This window comes from Stegostoma tigrinum, chromosome 4, assembly GCF_030684315.1.
Source record: "Stegostoma tigrinum isolate sSteTig4 chromosome 4, sSteTig4.hap1, whole genome shotgun sequence".
In the NCBI taxonomy this organism is placed as follows: Eukaryota; Metazoa; Chordata; class Chondrichthyes; order Orectolobiformes; family Stegostomatidae; genus Stegostoma; species Stegostoma tigrinum.
Window position 1 is genome coordinate 114,885,374 of NC_081357.1, and position 23,282 is coordinate 114,908,655.

Sequence of the window (23,282 nt, forward strand, 5' to 3'; positions counted from 1 at the left end):
GTCAGCTTTTGTGGTCCTGAGATGCTGCTTGGCCTGCTGTGTTCGTCCAGCTTCACACTTTATTATCTTACATTTTATCTGTTGTGCAAGACTTCCTCTTCTTCTATCTAAACTAGGTTCACCTTACTCTACTGGCTGGCACTTTTCTGAGACGTGGCTACACTCTATGGAAAACTAGCCAGAACCTCCCTTCCTCTCTTGTCAGAATTTCTGCTGGAGTCTCTCAATACAGATGTGACAGAGGAATCCCACTGCCCACAAATTCCCACATATCAGTCCTGACACGTGGCCATGTCAAGCTTTTATTTACTTGCTAGTAATAATTTAGTTCTAGATAGAATTGCTTGACTTCGATTGTAGAAAAGATTAATTCAGCTTGATTTCAAGTCATTTTTGTTTTTATTGATTTCTTTTTTTTTGTTTTCTAACAATTTATTATTTATTATTTAAGGAGACGAGATTTTAAATATGCAATTCGGATCTCTAAATTTAAAATGCTTAATTAGTTGCAGATTGGCCCCCTCTGAGCTGACTGCAATGTAAAGTTAGCGCTCCCTGAAGATCACTGCCAGTATAACAGCTCCAAGAGCAACTTTTTCTGCTGTAATAAAACGAGAGAACAGCAGAGAGCAGTAACGTCGAAACATTTAAACAGGTTTAAACAGGCTAAAAATGTGTTATTTTATTCAGAAATACCCATCCTTTTACACGTGTTACAAAATTATTATGATCATTCGGAATTGTCAATTCAACAAAGTGTGAATTAGAGCAATAAAAATCAGAGCTAATGAAAATACAGGTGGGAATGGAGTTTAAGTCCTAGACTTTGGTGTGTATTTTCTAATGGTCCTATTATGCATCATATTGAATATAAGCTCTATATTTAGTGCAGTTGAAGTGTTGAAGTAATGATAATTTTAATAAGAGAATGAAAAATGCCAAAAGTAATTTTAAGAAAAGACTATGTTTCAATGTATTATCAGAGTTGATGAAAATATAGATGGGAGCAGAGTTTAAATCCTAGACTTTGATGTGCACTTTTCTAAGGGTCCTTTTATGCATTCCTATTAATTAAATTAGAGCCAGCATTTAGAGCAGCTGAAGTGTAATAATAATGATAATTTTAAGAAGAGAATGAAAAATGCCAAAAGCAGTTTTGAGAAAAGACTATGTTTCACTGTGTTAACCAGGCTGCACTGCAACGTCTATTCACAGGCGCGATCCGACTACTGATGGGCACGGGGGTTTTGACCTGCTCCGTTTCCGACCTGGGCCGATTCACCCCTCTTTACCCGACCTGGTGAACCCGGATTCCTCCAGGGACACCATATCGATGCCCAACTTAGTGAGGACACCTGATCGGCATAGTCCGCAGCAGCCCAGAACTCCTGGTCTCAAGCAATCCGATAGCCTCAGCCTCCGAGTCGCCGGATTACAGGCGCACGCCACCGCGCCCGGCGAATACTGCTGCTGCTCAAAAGATACTTCAACCCAACGTCACAAAGCCTTGTGTGTGATGTAGGCACGTCATTCATCTGTGGAGGCGGTGCCACGGCCAAGGGCCCGCGTTCTACTCATCCATATTCATAGAGGAGGCGGGTTTTGTAGGTCGGGCGGGAAAGGCGAGCAAAGCTGGCAGCTATCGGCTGGCGCATGCGTCGGAATGCCGCCGGTGGGCGGGTTGGCGCATGCGCCGGGATGCCTTTTGGGCCTGCGTGGCAGCGTGTTGTTGTGTGTGGCGGGGGAATAGCAGGAGAGGAGCAGGGAGGCGACGGGTGGGAAGCGAGGCGGTTTCGTCTCAGAGCAGTTCCGTGTAGGATTGGCAGTACCAGGGGTGGGGGAAGGGGGTGAGACAGTAACAAACATCAGCGCCACCCCCCTAGCCCCCAGCAATGGAGGACGAGAGCAGCTCCCGGGTAACCTCAGCGCCCAGATCCAGTGAGTCTGACTGAGCCCTGGCACCAGGCTCTCATCTGTCTGTTTAACTGTCTTTGTCTATCTCCAAGTTCCCCCCGTCTCTCTCTCTCTCTGACACACACGCACACCCTCCTGTCCCCTCTGTGTTTACATGTAACACTCCCAGTCCTTCCACAGCATCAAGATGGCACTGCTTCTTCCTAGGGCCTCGATCAGCTTCATTAGAGATCATCCGGACAACCTTTTCTGTTTCTTCCCACCCCCACGCGAAAAAGTATCCACCCTTGCCAAACTAAATAAATCCAAATCGTGTTTTTTTTAAAGAAAGACGGATCCACGTGCACGTGTGCAGGACACTGTTTACCAATGTTTACTCCACCGTGTATTCGAATCTGGGCCAGACTAGGTTCCATTGAAATTCATTACAAAGGGAATTAAACGGAAGTCAGGGTATGGGCTAAAGGAATGTATGAATAAATAACACATTTTGTTTGGACGTTTGTCTTCTGCAATGTATTGGGCCTGGACTTGGGACTACACTTCGAAGTTATACTAAGAACAATTACCTCTAGTAATTGTGATTTACTTGAGGCTTAGTTTTAATTCGACTCAGGTCTTTACGATGTTTTAAAAATTTGCTAGGTTGTCAAAATGTAATGTATTCCACTTAACTTAATTGTCAGGAATTTTATGCCTGAATTTATTTCATTTGCATGCATGCAAATTATTTTCTAGAATGCACACTAAACAAATTACAATGCCTGCTGCTAACTTTATATGTCATTTCCAGCACTGTTTAATGGCCTATCAGAAACACATTTAGCACAATACAATATACTTTTGGCAGTAGATGAGAAAGGATGTCCTAAATGTTAAGTTGTAACAAACTGTTGAAATGATCATTTACACTTTCATTGTTTAGTCCAAGCGATGGTTTTTATGTTGATTCCTGTCCAAACCACACATTCATTTCCTGACCCAGTACCAGTGCAGGTGTCCCATGAAAATGGAATACATTCTACCGTGTCAATGCAGATTGTTTTATTTTAGAAGACCAAAATACGAAAGGACTTAAAGCTGTCATCACAAGTACATATATGGCCCCAGGAAGCCGCTGTGAAGTGATAGATTCCCACACCCTTTAATTACCTGTTCACCAACTCAATCTGCTCATTTGTTTCTAATCTATTAGGCTAATTTTGCATGTGGTTCATGTGTTAGGTTAGATTATTGCCTTCACAACAATGTTTTATTTTAGCATATAGTTCCTGGTACTTACTCGCAGAACAAAGTTCTGAAATCCGTTCACTGCACTGATTCTAATAGCTTGTGCATTTCTGGTTTCAGTCACATTACTTTTGACTACGTAAACCTGTAATTTTGTGGCATAACCTTTCAACCTTAGTGCCTCTGTCCTCTTAAAATGCTCCATAAAACCTGTTTCTCTGACCAAGCTTCTAGTTAACTGCCCTAATATTTCCTTAAGTGACTCATCAAATTTGCTTTAACTACATACATTTGACACTCTTTGGGACATTTTGCTTTGCTAAAATTTAGGGTTAGGAAATAAATGAAAATTGCAAATTGTTATACTGTCTGCCAAAGTGTAAAATTACTAAAATAAACATGTATAAAACAAACATCTTAGTTCCACAATATTAACATGCGATTTCTAAATGGCATTTTTGGAGTAGGTTTTATGAGAATTGACAATACAATTCTCTATTTTTCTATTAGTCATACATCCATTACACATTTCAGTTGCATTTTTATCAAATTTTATTTCAATAATACCAGCATTTCTGTTTTTAAGATTGAAAGTTAATGTTGTTTTCCTGTTTTGTAACAGCAAAAAAGCCACGTTTTGATGTGTCCCTAGTGCATCTAACGCAACAGTTTATGGAACTTGTGAAGGAGGCACCTGATGGCGTCCTTGACATGAATGATATTGCAAAGATGCTTGGGGTGCGAAAGCGAAGGGTTTACGATATCACCAATGTACTTGATGGGATTCGTCTTGTGAGAAAAAAATCAAAAAATTTAATTGAATGGATGTAAGTCATTTTTACACTTCCTGTAAATTGATTTATTTTATAAAATTCACTGGTATTCATTCAGGCATATCTCTACATGATTTTGTGTTCATTATAAAGGTGGGCTCAAGAGCATGATATGTGATTCTCAAAATAATTTTCGATGAAAATTGAATTTATTTTTACTTTGACGTGAATGCAGCTTTCAAGTGGAATCCCATAGTTATCAGTGAAATTGTATTGTAAATATTTTTGCATGCTCTGAATCCAGATTTGAATTCAGGCTAGGCTGGTGAGATGCAAGTTTCATTTTCTGTCCTGTACCCACTGCTGCTGAAGTCCACAAAAATGTAATTTGGGCCATCCATTAGAATTCTTAATTTGTATGTCTGCAATACAGATTACTAAAGTATTGCCTTTTTACTTTAAAATAATTCTTATTTTCCAGTCCAGTCCCTCCACAGCCTGGTTCCTTGTTACCTCTGTGACCACCTACACTGCCCAGCCATCCAAAGATGTCTGTACTCCTCTAGTTCTGTCCTCTCAAATTTAGTTGCTCTGTCATTAGACAAGCTTTCAGCTGCTTATAATAACAAAATGAAATATTCACAAAACATGTTTGCAGCTCGAAGGTTGAATTGCAGTGCAACTGCATCGAAATAGTCATATAATGACTATGTAATCAGGTTAATAATGTAATAATCGTATGACAACAAAAGTAAAGAGACAGATTTCAGCAAACAACAGGAATGTATTAAACAGGATATTACAACATAAAATTGAATTTTAAAATTACACTAAAATTAGAAACTAATTTTATTATAGGTACATATTAATTTCATCATGTAGGTACTTAATTCTGACTGCATGGTCAAGGCCATAAACTCTGGAATTCCCTTACTTAATCCCTTCACCTTTCTGATTTGATTTCTTGAAGAGATTCGTTGAATCCTATCTCCTTGATAAAGCTTTTGACCGACTGCACTAATACTGCAGATAATTAGTTGACCTTTGAAGCTTCCACAAATCCTTCCAATACAACTTACACCAAGTATAAAGTGTGAACGACTGTTGAGAGTGGTCACCATTTTGAGATGCTGGTAATTTGGATTGAAGTAACACCACACGATTTATTGAAGGATTTAATGATACAAAAATACCTTTAATCACAATTGAAACTTTTAAAAATCACCCAATTCATTGTCTTCTGCATCCAACACAGTCAAATTCATTTTGGTTGTGGTGTTATTGTGAGCATCCCCTTGTGGATCAGTTGTCAACGTTTAACTCTCAGAATCATCTCTCCTTACCAAATCATCTTCCTCTTCATCCATTGAATTAAATATTTTGCTTTTTTTAAATAGTGTGATAATATGATGCAGTAATCACGTCCAAAAAATTGATAATGAAACCACACAAAGCCTCAACCAGCACACTTATTTCTTCTCTGTGAAGGTTTTACCGCACCTCAATCATCCACCTATTTTCTTCACTGTGAACATAACTCTTAAATGCCGTGTTGAGGTGTGCATTCCAAGGTTGAACTCGGTCTGTTCAATCCATCGGTTTAGCTGCAGTCAATGTATTATTTCTTCGCAAACAACTCTTATTCATGTCACTTGTGTGGGATCTGAACATGTCACACACTAATAAGGGGCATTCTTTATATAGGCCACTGGGAGGCATATTCCACATTCTATCAATCCATAACGTCACCTCATCAAACATTCTCATGCATATGCATAGAAACACCTACAAGGAACTTGGTGTGTAGTTTGGCTTTATGTTTAAAAATCATTGGCTTTCATTTCATCAGTCACACAGGCTAGTTCACCATAAATCTGTCTTCTTGTGTTCTATCCTCTTCATTAGAACTGTTTTCAAAACTTTCCACTCCACGTTTTGGCTACTGTATAAATTGAAATTCCTGTGCATTTCATCCACGTTGCTGATCTGACTTAATATGTGCTTTGTTTTTGCTACTATCTGATGATATATCACGAGAAACTGGTACTTTTGAGATCAAGGCCTTAGTTCCTGTTAATTCGCTTCTTTCTTAAATTCTTTTGAAATCTGTTGGATGGCGGAGAAAGAAGTTGTATAACTCCTTTCATGATTTCTGAACATGTCAAACCTTGTTGCTGACAGTTAATTACTTTTGAAGTTACTTGTGTTGTAAGGAAAAGAGGAAATTAAGCCGCACATGGCAAGGTCCCTCAAAAAAAGTGACAAATTATTAACTTCTATTTTAATGATGTTGGTGAGAAATAGTAATGACGAAATACTGGGAAGTGTCCCTCTGATTCATACTAACTTCAGTTTCCTTGGTGCCATGCTTGGTCAAATGTTTGCCATCAAATGTAGTGAATTGCACTTCAGCTCAGGAATTCAGTGCTTCCTTACATGTGCAGATTAAAGTTGCAGTGAGGCCTGGAGCCGTGACCTTGGTGGAGGCCACACTGAGAATCAGCATGGATTGTTAGTGAACAGGTTCTACTTGATAACACTGCTGATGATACTTCCCATTATTTTGTTGAAGGGATGGTAATTATGTGGATTGGGTTTATTCTATTTCTATGGACAGAACGTAGCTGCACCCTTCCCATTCATGTATCCATCCAGATGCCTTTTAAGTGTTGTAATTGTACCCACCTTCAGCATTTCCTCTGTCAGCTCATTACATATGGACACTATGCTCTGTGTGGAAAAAGTTACCCTTCAGGTCCTTTTAAAATCATCCCCCTTTCACCTTAAACCTATGCCGTCTAGTTTTGGACTCCCCTGTTCTGGGAAAAAGACCTTAGCTGTTCACCCTATCCGGGCCCCTCATTTTATAAATCTCTATGTAAGGCCACTCCTCAGCCTCCAGTGCTCCAGGGAGAAAAAAGCCCAAGACTATTCAGCCTCTCCCTATCATCCAAATCATCCAGTCCCAGCAATAACCTTGTAAATCTTTTCTGCACCCTCTGATATTTAAGAACATTCTTCTAAAAGTGGCCTCACCAATGTTCTGTACAGCCACAACATGCCATCCCAACTCTTGTACTCCATGTTATGACCAGTGAAGATAAGTGTGCCAAACAGCTTCTTCACCACCCTGTCTACCTGTGACTCCACGTTCAAGGAACAGTGCACATCGGCCCTGGGTCTCCTTGTTCGCCAACACTTCCCATGGCCTTACCATTAACTGTATAAGTCCTGCTCTGATTTGACTTACCAAAATGCAACACCTACATTTATCTAAATAAAACTCCATTGGCTATCCCACAGCCCATTGCCCCATCTGATCAAGTTTCAGTTGTACGCTGCGATAAACTTCTTCATTGTCCACTACACCATTTATCTTGGTGTCACTTGCAAACTTACTAACCATTCCTCCTATATTCACATGCAATCATTTATATAATGACGAAAAGCAATGAACACAGGACCAATTCTTGTGGCGCACCACTGGCCACAGGCCTCCATTCCAAAAAGCAACTCTCTACAACCACCCTATGTCTTCTACCTTCAAGCCAATTTAGTATCTAATTCATTAGCTTCCTCTGGATCTAACCTTACTGACCAGTCTACCATATGGAATCTTTTCGATGTCTACTGCTGTGCCTTCATGAATCTTCTTTGTCACTCTTCAAAAAAAAACTCAGTCGAGCCAGTGAGACACGATTTAGAGTCATAGAGATGTACAGCACGGAAACAGACCCTTCAGCCAACTCATCCATGCCGATCAGATATCTATATAAATCCGGTTCCATTTGCCGGCATTTTACCCATTTCCCTCCAAACCCTTCCTATTCGCATACTCATCCAGGTGCCAGCCTCCACCACTTACTCTGGCCACTCATTCCATAAACACGCCACTCTCTACATGAACAAGTTGCCCCTTAGATCCCTTTTATATCTTTCCCCTCTCACCTTAAACCTATGCCCTCTAGTTTTGGACTCCCCCACCCTGAGGAAAAGACCTAGCCTATTTACCCTATCCATGGCTCTCATGATATTATAAGCCTCTATTAGGTCACCCCTCAGCCTCCAACACTCCAGGGAAGATAGCTCCAGCTTGTTCAGCCTGTCCCTATTGTTCAAACCGCCAATCCTGCCAACATCTTCATAAATCTTTTCTGAACTCTTTCCAGTTTCACAACATCCTATAGGAGGGAGATCAGAATTGCGCACAATACTCCAAAAGTGTCCAATGTGTGGTTCCCAGCCCCAAGAAATCCAAGCAGCAAATTCTCGTGCACAGAACCATGTTGACTTTCCCTAATCAGCCCTTGCCTTTCCAAACGCATGTAAATCCTGTCCCTCAGAACCCCCTCCAACAACGTACCCACTACTCTCATAAGGCTTGCTGGTCTATAGTTCCTTGGATTTTTTTCCCTTACCACCTGTATTAAATAACGGCACCATATTAGGCAAACCTCCTATCTTTCACCTGTTATTATTCACTGTAGATTTATTGCTTAATTTTAGCTGTTAGAAAACATGTAACTGTTCTTCTGAACATCTTTCTTTTACATATTTCAATATCACTGGTACTTTTCCTGTTTTGAGCTTAGCTATTGAGTTTTAAAAGCTAATTGAGTGTTGGCCTTCCTCTCCAAAAGACTGTCATTTGTGTTAGATGTAGCAACTGCTGCTGCTTTATTGTAAAAACCATTGTGAAATTATAATTTTTCTGATTACAGAGGCAAGAATCCCCAAGAAAAATTGGCATATGAAGCCCAGTCTCGAAAATTAAGGAAAGAGCTGGCAGATCTGACAAAAGTAGAAAATTCGCTAGATGATTTAATCAAAGATTGCGCTCATCAGTTATACACATTAACAGAAGACAAGGAAAATGCAAGATATCCTTTTAATTTGTAAAGAAGTTAGTTCTGCTAAGAAATACCTTACTTTGTTTAGATAATGTCAATTTGTAAAAATAAGTTTTATAACTGTGAAGTTTCAAGAAGATGAATTCGATTAAACACAGTGTTCATCTAAAATAATTTATCTGGGAACCCTTTATGGCTGGAAACATACCACTGAGGATTTGCATTCTACAGATACCAAGTTACTTCTCAGAAGAAAGTATCAGTTGCAAAGTGTTTGCTATATCACAGCATGGTGTCTTAATTGAGACAACAAGGTGTAAAGCTGGATGAACAAAGAGGAGCAGGAAAACTGAGGTTTTGGGTCTGGACCCTTCTTCAGAAATAGAGAAGGGGAAGGGGATTCTGAAATAAATAGAAAGAGGGAAGCAAATAGAAGATGGATTAAAGAGAAGATAGGTGGAGAGGAGGAAGGAGGAAAGGTGTCTTAATTGACTGGTTCTGTTTCATAAGAGCACTACCCCTTGGTGGTGTACAGAGCATGTAGCCCAGAAACTCCCATCTGGCAGAGCTACCTCGCAGCCAAGCATCAGACATGGCTACCTTTCAACCAAAAGTACAGTCTATTGAACCAGCCCTCAGGCAATCAGTCAATTAGGGGTAAAATGCCCATTACTGTATACTGTCAGTCTTACCAGTTCAAGATCAGACATACTCAGTGTGATGTTTGTGCATGTTATATACAGCTGTGCCCTATGGCAATGCCCTGACCAATAAGAATTTAATGACCTGTTTGGAGAATTAAGATTTACAGTTAACTGTTCTTCCTGCATCCTCATTGTTGATTATGACCCAACCAGTTAGCACTCTCTTCTCATTCTGTATAAAATGGTGTTTTTCTTCAACTTTGTTTCCTGTGTCCTACTTCTAATGAAAAGATTAAAAGCTTCAAATTCAAGTCTCATTTAGTAATAGCTAAGTTCTGTACAACTAAACATTCATTTATATACCTTTGAAAATGGAACATGGTTATTGGTTTCTTTGGGTAGATGTATTCAGTGGCTGGACTATATGGTACTTCATGGCTCAGGTAAATTTCCACTTTCAAGCCATATAAATTTATTTTATATATAAAGAAGAAGTGAGTGGCATTTCCATTTTTTTTAACCCAAGTTAAGTGTATGATGTACACAGAGCCTCGAAAGAAAAACAGTGTCAGTCTGCTAAGAAATAATCTGTTTTTCAGAAAAAAGAGAATTTTGTGGTAGCATCTAGTACGTTCTCAGAGCTGCTTTGTATTTGCCTGGATATTGGCCAGGCTAAAGCATGCTCTGAAGTAAAGAATGTGATGTCTACTTAACCAGTCATAAGGCACAGGAGTGACAACCTCTTCAGTTTGTTCCACCATTCAACAAGTTCCTGACTGCTGCCCTGCTGAGTTCTGATAGCACTGACTCCCTGGTAGCTAGTGAAGATCAAATATCTGAAAGCCTGAGAATAAAGCATGTGATTTGGATTGCAAGAATATTGAAAGACTTGAGGTGGGACTGGTGAAGGAAAACTGTAGTTAGAATACCACAGAGAGAATTGTTTTTCCTGATTCTTTCTGTATATATTTTCTTATCCTGAACTTTGATTTTCAGGGCTAAAGTTTCAGATAGCCATAGTTTCTAGAAATATCACCACCAATAGGATATACTTTGTGACTGTTCTTCTCTGTAGTATTTTTGTGTTTGTGGGGAAGAAACCCTTGGAGCACTGTTTTTTATCAACAAATATGTTCCTACCTTGGATGCTAGCAGCTCTTGTACTGTCCCAGTCAACTTGGGTGACAAGTGTTGCGGGTCATTGATGTAGAATGTAGAGGTTAACATAAGGAAAAAAATGCAGTTGTAGTAACAGAGCTAGTCTTATAATGGTATTTATTGGATAAGATGTGAAACCAGTCAAATTCATTGCTAGACCATGTAACCTTTCACCACAACAGCAAGTTTAAAATCCAGTCCATTCCATTAGGATGAAAGTGTCTGCCTGCTGACAAAAGTTTGGAAAATAAATCTCCAGGGTCTTAATCTAGTTCTTGTTATGGTTGGTCAACAAAACAAACGTTCTCTAATGTGGCATTTTTATGGTAGGTGGCATGATTGCTGGTGTGTGAAGAAATTAAAAATATTATATAATGCTTTTGGAATGCTTGTAAAGTTGAAGGTAAGACATATTATTGGACAGCGCAGACAGGGCTTCGGTGTGCATCAGACTCATACCATATCTGGAAGTATTTGCTGACAATATTCCATTCATTGCACAAACAACAATGCAGTATACTTATCCTTTTCAGGCTGGAAACTATATCAAATATGTTTTGAGTCACAACTGGAATTGGGAGAACAGTTGGAAAAGGCAAGCAAAAGCAGAGTGAAGAGAGAGGTTTCGAGGGGTGATGAAGCAAGATTGGAAGATTGCATAGAGAGATCCAACACTGAAATATGCCTCCTCTTGCATCAGCTTGATGGTTTCTTTTCCTCAATAAGACACTGGCCTCTTAGTAAAAAGCCAACAGTGATGGAGAATATTGACTGCTGTTGTAACAGGGCAAGGGTACATGTCAGATAGTGGAGCGTGTGAGCTGAGTTGTTAGAGCAGAGTTGAGACTTTGAGATCATTTGTTTATAAGGAACACCTCTCGCCTCAGCGTATGTTTGTGTTTTCTTGGCTTTTTACCCTGTGCACCTAAAATGTTTTCAGAAGCTAGCCAAAGAATAGAACAATCTGTTGGTATAATTGCATTTAACAAGAGCTGTGATATTATTAATTCAGTGTTTTGAGACCAACTGGCATTTAGTAATATAATGAATCTGAAAATAAAAACTAAAAATGCTGGAATGTTAATTCTGTTTCTCACTAAAGATGCTACAAGATCTATGTTCTTCCAGCACTCACTGTTTTTACTTCAGGTTTCCAACACCAAAGTATTCTGTTCATGATGAAATTTCAATTCACCTTAGGTTTTGAGTATGTGGTTTCATGTAGAATTTCAAACAAGTCTTGGTGTTAAATGTTGTTAAAGTCCCTAAATTTTCCACATATTGCAATTTGTTTAACTTAACAAAGGAACACACTAGCATACGTAACTTACCAGGACATACACAGCCTTCAAGCCTTCAAAGAACAGATTGTGATTGCAATCAAAGCTCCCCAGGAAACTAAATTGGAGGTACCTATACCTAAAGAGGTAAGTGCATGTTAACCTTTTCAATTTCTAGTATATCTGGCTTAGTAATATCTGACTAGTGTTCTAAGCTAATTGTGCTTGCTTTCTTTCGGTATAAAGACACAAATAGACAATTTTTCATAGTATTTAGATATTAAAAGATTTAACTAGCTTTATTGAAACATGAATAGCATATTACTAAACAGTGTTCAGTATAATTTTTGAAATCATTTTCACTAATTTAAAATCAGGATGCTCTCAGCTGGTAGACTAAACTCTTAATAGTTTTGTTTTGTTTGCTAAGCCAATTTCTAGTTGTATTAATAAAACTACAACAGGTTACCACTCATAGACCAAGATTTTTTAAATACAAGTAGATAAAATTAGATTGCATCAATGATTTAAAAAATGTTTCATATTTGTGATTGTGTAAATTAATTTGAGTGGATACTTGAGCAGTAATTTAGGATAACCGGCACAAATTCAAGTACAATTTACCTCCAGATTCCTGAACATCCTCAAGGCAGAAATCCTTCATGCCACAATCTCTGTTTCTCAGTGATATTTGCATTTTATTTGCTTTCAGAATTCTTAAAAAGGCTTTTCTATTTGTGTAGGAAACGATCCAGGTTCACTTAAAAAGTACTGAAGGGCCAATTGATGTTTTTGTATGTGAGGTGAAAAACCTGGAAGAACCTCTTAAAAAAGGTACAGATGACAAAACCAGTGAAAATAAAGAGATCCGCACTGCAACGGATTATAAAGAGATCTCTGCAGCTCCAGATTATACAATGACATTACCACCTGATGAAGGTGAAGATGCTTTATGTGTGACTTATTGGATGCAATGAACAACATTTAACTTCATAATGCTGCATGTTAAAAATTTGATTGGTAGGATTTTTGGTGATGATAGAAAACTTACTTAAAAATTGCAATGTATATTTCATGAATTTTGACTAAGTTAAATATAGAAGACTAGATGAGAATACAACCTTAGATTTTACTGGTTTGTATATAGGAATAAGAATTGGCAAAATCTAGCAATACATTTCTCTTTAATCCTGCAATTTTAAACAACACAGTACAGCGTCATAATTCATACCTGCAACTTGTTTCATCAGGGAGCAATAGGTTGATTCTAGTGGGACAGATTTGAACCCAATCACTGTGGATTTTGGTGACACTTCTCTCCCACGCTGTTTACCTCGGTAGCAATTAATTCATGTCATAACAAACAGTTTCTTTAAGAAAATGTTGAAAATTTGAATTCTCATTCAGCATGCCAATTGACTTATTATGGTTCGGGAGTTTTGTGTAATGTACCTTCCTTAACCTATGCTGAGCTTCACTAGAATGTAGTGATTTTATTTTGCTATCATACATTTGTACACCTGTTAATAGCTGTTTTTTGCATAAGTGATCATGTGTGAATGGAGACAGTATGGGTGGAGCAACATTTAATTATTCATCATGTTTGGCATGTTGGATGCTCTTCCTCCTCAACTTTTATTGATGCAATTCCAGCAAGAGTCAATGAGTAGTGGTTAGGAATTCAAACAGCTCTGAAAATGTAATTGGTTTCCAGTTGAAAACTCTGTGCTCAAGTTATTTTGAGTATTTTTTATTTCAAGCCTCGTCCTGAGTATCATATTTTAGGGCAACAACATTAGATACTTGATCTTCAGAATACTTTCTTTTAACATTAGTTTTTAAACTTGGTGGCTGATTTCCGATATTATCTTCAGCTCTTTTAAAAACTGGATTAGTTAACATTGGTTCCTTTAGTTCATCACTGGTTGCATTTCCAAAATTAGATACTTAACAGATTTTAAATAAAACCATTTTAGGGTTTAATTTGATTAGGATCCAATAATATTTATCAAATGTGACCACCTGACATCAACCTAAGCACTGGAAATAACAGTACACATAGTCCCATCTACCCTACAAAATCATCTTTATTATTGACTGGAGGCTCGTGCCAAATTTGAGACAGCTGTCCGCAAACTTGTCAAGTAACAGCCTGACATAGTAATACTTGCAAAATCTCACCTTTAAAGGCAATGTTTGACACATTACCATCACTGTCCCTGATATATACAGTTCCACCACCAGGGCAATGTACACATTGGCACTGCTAATGACAATCAGGTGGGAATAGATGTCATCTCCATTGATGCTGGATCCCAGTAAACTTCATAGCATCAGATTCAACATGGACAAGGAAATCTCCTGCTGATTGCACCTCCTGTACCCCTTCCCTCAGCCGATGAATCAGTACTCTACCGTGTTGGACACTACTTGGAACAAGCACCATTACCAGAGCTACCGCTGACTGAAATGGACATATCCTAAAGAACTGCTTGACTGGGTCTACTGCAGGTGCTGACATGGCCAATGAGACCTACTTAAACTCCACCAACATATCTGCAGCAGTTCCATCTGTCCATGACAGTATTGGTAGATGTACCCATGATACAGACCTCGTGTAATGAGAAGGGAATCATTGCCAGTCTAGCTCTACGAGACCCCTTGGGGATGAGCGACCATAATATAATAGAATTTTTTTTTTATCAAGATGGTGAGTGAGTCGGTTGATTTGGAAACTAGGTGCTGAATCTTAATAGAGGAAACTATAAAGATATGAGGCATCAGTTGGCCTTTTGGGGACAGTTATTTAAAGGGATGATGGTGGATATGCAATGGCAAACATGAAAGAAACACATGGGGGAACTGCAACAATTGTTTATTCCTGTCTGGCACAAAAGCAAAATGGGAAAGGGGGCCAATCCATGGCTTACAAAGGAGATTAGAGATGGTATCCAATCCAGGAAGAAGGGAAAATTGGCTAAGAAAAATAATATGTCTGAGAATTGGGAGCAGTTTAGAATTCAGCAAAGAAGAACCAAGGGATTGATTACAAAAGTAAGCTTGCAGGTTCATAAAGACTGACACTGAGAGTTTCTATAGGTATGTGAAGAGCAATGGATTAGTGAAGACAAATGTAAGTTCCCTACAGACAGAACTGGGTAAAAGTATAGTTGCGGACAAAGAAATGGCTGAGCAGCTAAATACATACTTTGGTTCTGTACTCACAAAAGAGGACACAAATCAGATACCAGAAATGTTGGAGAATGCAAGATTTAATGAGAAGGAAGAATTGAGGGAGATCAATATTAGTAGAGAAATGGCGCTGGGAAAATTAACGTGACTGAAAGTGGATAAATCCCCAAGGCCTGTTAATCTACATCCCAGAGTATTTAAAGAAGTGGATGTAGAAATAGTGAATGCAATGGTGGTCATCTTTCAAGATTCTATAGACTTTGGAACATTTCCTGCAGGTTGGGGGGTAGATAATATCATTCCAACATTCAAAAAGGGAGGTAGAGAGAAAATAGAGGTTCATAGACCAGTAAGCCTAACATCAGTAATGGGGAAAATTCTCAAATCCATTTTCAAGACTTTATGGCGGAGCATTTATAAAGCAGTGGCAGGACTGCTTAGAGTCAGCATAGATTTATGAAGGGGCTCTATGAAAATGTAAATAGAGTTGACAAGGGGGAGTCAGTGTGGTATATTTGGACTTTCAGAAAGCTTTTGACAAAGTCCCACATTAGAGATTATTGTGCAAGATTAAAGTGCATGGGTTGGGGCAAGTATATTGAGATGGATAGAAAACTGATTTTCAGAGAGGAAATAAAGAGTAGGAATTATTGGGTCCTTTTCAAATTGGCAGGCAATAACTAGTGGGGTGCCACAGGGGTTAGTGCTGGGACCCCAGCTATTCACAAAATTTATCGATGATTTGGATGAGGGAACAAAATGTAACATCTCACCGTTTGCAGATGATACCACGTTGGGTGGGCGGGTGAACTGTGATGAGGATGCAGAGATCCTTTGCCATCATCTCAACAGGTTGGGTGAGTGGGCAAATCAATGGCAGATGCGATATCATTTGGATAAATATGAGGTTATTCTCTTTGGAAGCAAAAGCAAGAAGGCAGATTACTACCTGAATAGCTGTAAATTGGGAGAAAGTGTCCTTGTGCACCAGCTACTGAAGGTTAGCATGCAACTGCAATAGGCAATAAAGAAGGCAAATGGTACGTTGGCCTTCACTGTGACAAATTTTGAGTACAGGAGCAGGCATGTGGCGTTGCAGTTATATAGGGCGAAAGCAGGATTAGGCTATCGAAAAAAACAGTGTGGACCTGCAGGAACACAGCAGGCCAGGCAGTATCAGAGGAGCAGGAAAGTTGACATTTCAGGTCAGGACCCTTCTCGGCCATGATTGTGAAGAATGGTGGAGCAGGCTCGAAGGGCCAAATGGCTGCCTCCTACTCCTGTCATCTATATTTCTATGAAATCAAGTCCTATGTTTGCAGTAATATCTGTACTGCATGGTACTGACTCCATGCTAAATAGTCAATATCCAGCAACTCAAACATGGCATCAGTGAGATGTTCTGGGATGTCAGCAATCTCTAAGCTCATTCCCATACATATCCCCATTTTACCATCATATCAAAGTAAGGCATCAACTCTGGTTCAATGAAGAATGCAGAGAATATGCCAAGAACAGCACCAGATGTATCTAAAAGTGAAGTGTAAGCCTGGCACAACTGCAATACAGGACTACCTACGTGCCAAACAAAATGCTCAACATATGCCCGACAGAGCGAAGGAATCCAACAGCCAACAGTTAGATCTGAGCTTTCGAATACTGCTGCATCTAGTCGTGCATGGTAATTGGTAATTAAACAACTGACTGACAAGAGGAGGATGCTTCACAAATATTGCCATTGTTAATAATGGAGGAGCGAGGCATATCAGTGCAAAAGACAAAGCTGAATCATTTGCAACAGGGTTCGGCAGTGCTGAGTGGATAATCCATCTTTGCTCAATATTAACTTGCTATCATGCTCAGCACCCTTGTGCTCCACCAGGGTCACTCAGCTCCTGACCTCATTATAGTCTTGGGCCAAACATGGACAAAAGATCACAACTCCAGAGGTGAATTGATACTGACTGCCTTTGATATCAGGGCAGCTCTGAATGAGTGTGGCATCAAAGAACCCTAGCAAAACCGGAGTCAATTGCAACTGCATTGTCTGCTGGCTAGAGTCATACCTAACACAAAGGAAGATGGTGTGGTTGTTGGAGGTCACTAACCTTCACTCCATTATCAGGTCAGAAGTAGGGATGTTCGCTGATGATTGTGTAATGTTTGACACAATTTGCAACCCCTCAGATATTGTAATCTCTACGCCTGTATGTAGCAACCAACATTTCATGCTGCAAAAATGCCAGGTAATAACATCTGCAACAAGATAATCCAATCATCTCCCCTTGTCATTCAACGGCATTACCACTACAGACTCCCCGTTATCAACACTTGTCTGAGTGAGTGCAGCTCAAACAACATTCGAGCTTGATACCGTTCAGGACAAAGCAGTCTGTTTGATTGGCACGTGATCTAGCAGTTCACACATTCACATCTTCCATCATTGACTGACAGTGACAGCACTGACAATCAATGATGAAAGTTGCCATCTGCAAGGTGCAAGCAGCAACTCACCAAGCCTTCTTCAAAAGCACCTTCCAAATCCACAACCTTTACCTCCAAGTTGTTTAAGGGCAATAGATGGGAGGGGGTACTACCATCTGCAACATCATCTTATATCTTTGTTCCTTCACTGTCTGATCAAAATCTTAGAACACTCTGATTGCATTGTGGGTGTACCTCTACCAAACTGTTGGCAAGAAGGTTGCTCACCGCCAACACCTTATGGGCAATAAGTAACACCACATCCTGTGAAATTATTCCAAAAACACTTCTAATGAAAAAGGAGTGACTCTCAGTTTGATAGACTAAGCAAAGGGGGGTTGCTTTTTTATACAGCAAGCCTTTATGGTCTTAGGTGTTGATGCAGTTCTGCACCTGATCTCCAGTAGGGTTGCCAGACTTATAACGTTGTCCCACGTCCATCAAGAATTAATTTCTAGTCAGCCGAGGAGATAAAGGAAAGGAGAAACTAAAGCAATGTGGCCGTTTCTTGTCTTTATATTTTGTTAATTAGTTTAAACATTTTGAAGCCATTAAAATGACTGGGCAGTGTCATTATATGTGAGAGATCATGTCATGAAATCTCAGGAATGCCTCTAACTAAAGCTGACAAATCTAATGAGGGTTTTGAAAGCAGCGCAAGCAGATGATTTCCTATTTCATTTTTTAACCCCTTCACCATAGATTGCCTGCTTATTTTGAGATCTCAAATTTGGATCATAACCAACACATAAGAAACTTGAGCACTTTGTTATTCTGCCTGTTTTTCCTCATTGCTTACTTTGTATTTTTGCAACAAAAATGTGTTGTTTCTTTAAATAATTTTGGGTGAATAATTTCCCTTGTCCTGTTTGATCGTAGAATTCTAGAAGACTGTTCTAGACCTGAGAATATATTTACCCCAAAAATTCTTGGTGTGGTTCTTGAAACTAGATGTTTTTGTCTCATTTGAAAGCACTGGTGACTGGGAAAAACCAACACTTAAGGGTTGCCCACGAAGAATGGTCACTTGAATGAGATACTGGAGGAACATTGATGTAGTCGCTGGCATGAGAGAGGAGTGAAGATTGGAAAACTATCACGTTTTAATTTGAATAGGTATCTATATTGAATAATGAATTGATAGTTTTGTACAATTTAATTTCATTCCAGATCAAAAGCTTGTAGAATGTTGATGTATGAAATTATGCTGCACTGAAAATATTGTGTAACATGTTAAAAAGTAGGAGCCTTCAGTGACCAGTGATAGCATGCCTTGGTTACCACTAGGTCAAAACCCGCTTATGAAACCAAAAGGAAAGGTGTCTTGAGAAAACATGCAGTCAACGTGCGTTCATAAATTATTTGAAAACAACTGCAAACCATTTTCTTTTTTATTGTGCATTACCAAGAATTAGTAGTCTGGGTTTGCACAAATCAGAAGTATTAGTAGGGATTTCAGTTGGCAAATCTGGTGAGGAACAGTTTCAGAAAAATCTGAAGTGTCAGAATAACTTGTTTAAATTGGCCTTTTGTAAATATTTTAGATAAAAAATGTGTCATGAAAAATATTAACGCATTTACAATATATCTGTGAACTTGTATAGTTTTGTCATTTGCTCTAAAATATTGTGGGTTAATTAATTTTATAATTTAAAAAACTGATACCTGGAAAGCTAGATTCTTTTTCATCACAAAATTATGCAGATAGCATTTCTCAATAAAACATGAAAATTACAAACAATTTGTTACATTGGAATAAAATCCATTTCTCAGTTATTATACAGGCTTAGGTCACCTGTACAATTAAATTATGTCAGTAAAACTTTACTCTTTTCCTATACTAAGAATGAAATCATCTCGTTATATTTACCATGCACTGAAATATCAATGCAGCTCTATTACAAAATAGAGTCTATCTACATAGTTTTGCCATCTTACATTTGCAGGCTTTGCTGTAAACCTTTACTTTTACTGAATCAGGTTTTCAAAAACATGAGAGACATAATAACATTATCTGAAAGTTATTTTTTCCTGTTCACAGATTATCTGAAAAATTGAACATAGTAAATGTTACTTCATTTTTTTTAAATCTTTACCTTGTAGAAAGAATTCAGTTACTGTTGTTGGTTCCCAGAAAAGTCACATGATATGAGCCATGAACACTCTGTTATAAATGGGCTACATCTTTAGGAGATAATAAAGTGTGAAGCTGGATGAACACAGCAGGCAAAGCAGCATCTCAGCTGACGTCAGCTTTTGTGCTCCTGAGATGCTGCTTGGCCTGCTGTGTTCATCCAGCTTCACACTTTATTATCTTGGATTCTCCAGCATCTGCAGTTCCCATTATCTCTGATACATCTTTAGGAGAGTGCTTTTTGAAGACAATTCCATGCTGATATTCACACTAACATTTTCAATTTAAAATGTAAACTGTATCAACAATAAAATCATTCAAACGTGAGAACGCTAAGAAAAACCTAACTATAAAGTTTGAGCCTGACCAAGTTGTGAAATCTTTTCTCACTCACGAGAATGGTTGGTTGATTGGTGGAGGTAGGTTTTACTGGAGGTTAGGTGGGCTATTGGAAAGTGTTTTTTGAAAACCTTTTGGAGGGCTGGCAGGACTCCTTTCACTGTCCTTTAAAGTGTTCTTTGCAGAGGCTTTTAAATCATTTTTCCAGTGATACATCTGCTTTTGTTTCTTTTTCTTTACCTCTCAAACTCCCTGTATTAGTTGACTGCATTGTTAATGTTCCTGTTCACTCTTGAACTTGCATTCAGTCATGATCATCTCTATCAAAGATGGCCACCATTTTCAAGCTTTTTTAAGGCATCACCAAGTGATCTTCAGCCAAGTGATGACCAAGACCATTGCCCAGGAGGAGCGATAATTTTATTGGTAAGATCACTTGCTGACTAATAATGGGCAAAACCCTTGCTTAGGAGTGTATCCACCCTCCTCAATGATTTCACTTAATGTTTTAGTGAAGGATTCAGCTGCTGGTGACTTCCCTACTTTTGCGTGTTGGAACATTTTGTATATTTTGCAAAGCACAATAAATAGCATTAATTAGTTCTAGGCTTGAACGGTCACCATGATCTTTCACAATATCATCATTCCTAGCCATTTCCTCAAAAAAGCCCTAAACTAAGAGATGTGATGTTAGATTTGATGTTCAGTTGATATAGTTCGTATTTTCTTGTGCATTATAATTCTATCCTGAGTATTTCCTAAGGATATTGGTGATTGATGTTAACATGAAATGATGTTGTGTGGGACAATGGTAACCAAGAACATATTGATCACTTCAACATTGCTACCCACAATATTGGAATATATTTATTATATACTTTTGAATAGACTGCTTAGTTGATGGGTTAATAACATCCATATTAAATTATTATGATTGTTTACTCAAACATTAAATATAACTGTTGAAGGAATGTTTTTATTTAAAGAAGCCAAATGGCTATCACATTATCAAGGCAGCACATTGGGGCACCAGTATGCTGTTGCATGGGCACTGAAATGCCCCTCCACCCATTCCATCTCTACTATCACATTAACCACTTGTGATCTCACTTGCAACTTTGAAATGACGTGCCACATGGAGAGCAGATAAATCACCTGAAAGGGAATGAAAATAGAAAAGTACTTCCCTGAGGTTGAGGCAGGACAACAGTAAAAGCTGTCTGTCTTCAGGCCAGTCATTTGTGCCTCAAAGTATTTTTTTGAATATGAGGAAATCAAAACTTATGACTAGATCTCCACTTTTGACAATAAAACACATTGTCAGGTACCTTCCCTTTATTCAAAGCCTTACTTTGTTGACTGAGTAGCCTCCCACGTAATGTTCAAACTCAGTTATTTCCTTAATTGTAGAGTTAAGTCAAAAGATCATGATTGCTTTCGCATGTGTTACTGAGAAATTAGCACTGCAGATTTGGCTTTAAAACTCAATTCCTCAATAAATGGGCACTAAATGAAGTAGGCTAAGGAATGCCAGGAGTTTCCCAAACGTCAAGTGTTGTAATCATAAAAATGTATAAATTGTATAAACTGTATGCACAATATTTTTTGAAAATCCATAAATTGGACGGATGGTATTAAACCAGTGTAGCTCAAATACAAGGATTTGTTGATACCTTCTACTTGATGTGAGCACGATAGAATACTTGCCTTGCCTTGATTTATGCTCAGAACTATCGGAATCTCACACAATGCAAGAAATTATATTATCCTAATTATATCTTTGTATCTTTCTGTATTGTCATGCAGTTGATCATACTAAAGTTAGTTAACAATTGAGTACTGCAGCTGGCTCACTGTTTGTTTAAACTGAGAAAAAGGTGAAGTTGCATAGCTCTACCTCAAAAGTTCCTAAGTTGTAACACTACTATTTTTACAAACTGGGATTCTTCTTTCCAGATGTTAAATTGTGCTTGTAATAGGCAGAATTGCTGCTCAGATTATAAATAGACATGTAATAGTACTGTGCATTAAATCTCAAGATACATTTTGGTCAGGCATTTTATATCTTGTTTATCGAATGAATTGTAATTACTACCAATGTAATTTATCTGTATGAACTTCCTCATAACTTTGAATTCAACTTGATTGACTTATGACATAGTCTGCTATTAGATTATACAATTATCATTTAATTTTTTTGAAGTTTGCTTTTTTGGACTGATGTTAATATCAATAATATGTAATTTTTAAAATCATTTCTGAATTGTGTAATAAAATCATTTACTTGCTATCTGCCATTTTTGTGTCATATGACATTTTTGTATTTTCGAGTAACAGCGGTGCTGCAGTTGCAGATGCATCAGGATTGTTGTGTACAGTAAAGTGACATTTTTCTACTTGTATGCTTTGGCCAAAGGCAGGGCCTTTGCTCGTTTGCTTCAATCTGAGCTGATTCCTCTATTTGTTTTTTGTCAGTGGGTGTTTTCCATGCCTTCCACACTCTGTCAAGGTAAGGAGACAGATCCTAAACCTATCTCAGCCAGAACAGAAATTAAACCTGTGCTTTTGACTTCAGTTTGAAACGTGCCCTAGCTAACTGGCCCTGAAAAGTGACATGTATGGAATGGAAAAAAAAAATTGAAGCATCAGGATGTCAGGATACAAAGCTTGGAGATAGGTAACAGCAAGCATATCCAAGCTTAGGAGGCATTTTGCAAGAAAAGTTTGGAGTCTCTGGGTGAAAAGAGAGTGGAGTTTCAGAAATTGACTAACTGGATTAACTAGTTGTATGTCCACTTATACTGTTCCATGCAGTTTGTAAATTTGGATTGCATTCTTAAAATGCTCACCTGGATATAGATATTTGTATGGTTTACATTTTGAAGCTTGTATAGGTTGTTAGAAATAAAGTTAGAAATGATAATTGTCTTATATTTCTAAGCTATAGTAGTGTCAAGCTTACCACTGTTTTGTTATTCAAATACATTAAAATCATTTCTATGTTTTCAAAAAAAACCACCAGAATGTTTTCACTAAATTACTATCTCACTTTTTAATTCAGTTAATCTATTTTTAAAAGGATATAAAGATATTACAGAGGTTGCAGAAACAACTTATTAAAATGTTTCCAGGAATGAGGGACTATGTGGATAGATTAAAGACATTTGCAATGTATTTAGACTGGAAAGTGTAATAGAGGCTTGATTGAGGAATTTTAAATTTTAAGGATTTGGACAGAGAAGATCAGAAGACATGAACAGGAAAGATTTAGAGGGATATGGGCC

General features: G+C 38.2%; 1 protein-coding gene across 5 annotated transcripts; it reads left to right on the forward strand.

Annotated features, from left to right (window-relative positions):
• Window positions 1-1,703: 1,703 nt before the first annotated feature.
• On the forward strand, window positions 1,704-22,681 carry e2f6 (E2F transcription factor 6). 5 transcript variants are annotated; one of them, XM_048530976.2, is made up of 6 exons: window positions 1,704-1,938; window positions 3,767-3,971; window positions 8,639-8,797; window positions 11,882-11,996; window positions 12,593-12,683; window positions 22,474-22,681. In XM_048530976.2, the coding sequence occupies exons 1-6, from the start codon at window positions 1,893-1,895 to the stop codon at window positions 22,509-22,511; spliced, it is 654 nt and encodes a 217-aa protein (XP_048386933.1). In that variant the 5' UTR covers window positions 1,704-1,892; the 3' UTR covers window positions 22,512-22,681. The 5 variants fall into 5 exon arrangements, with proteins under 5 accessions (XP_048386933.1, XP_048386931.1, XP_048386930.1 ...); XM_048530974.2 differs by lacking the exon at window positions 22,474-22,681 and adding an exon at window positions 18,405-19,763 and having other exon boundaries at window positions 12,593-12,788; XM_048530973.2 differs by lacking the exon at window positions 22,474-22,681 and adding an exon at window positions 18,499-19,763 and having other exon boundaries at window positions 12,593-12,788.
• The last annotated feature ends 601 nt before the right edge of the window (window positions 22,682-23,282 follow it).

What these genes read in the sequence shown, in the direction of transcription:
- e2f6 (XM_048530973.2), top strand. Translation starts at nt 1,893, where the DNA reads ATGGAGGACGAGAGCAGCTCCCGGGTAACCTCAGCGCCCAGATCCA. An exon ending in AACCTCAGCGCCCAGATCCA is followed by an intron (nt 1,939 to 3,766) that starts GTGAGTCTGACT and finishes GTTTTGTAACAG; the next exon opens with CAAAAAAGCCACGTTTTGAT. An exon ending in GAAGACAAGGAAAATGCAAG is followed by an intron (nt 8,798 to 11,881) that starts ATATCCTTTTAA and finishes ACAAAGGAACAC; the next exon opens with ACTAGCATACGTAACTTACC.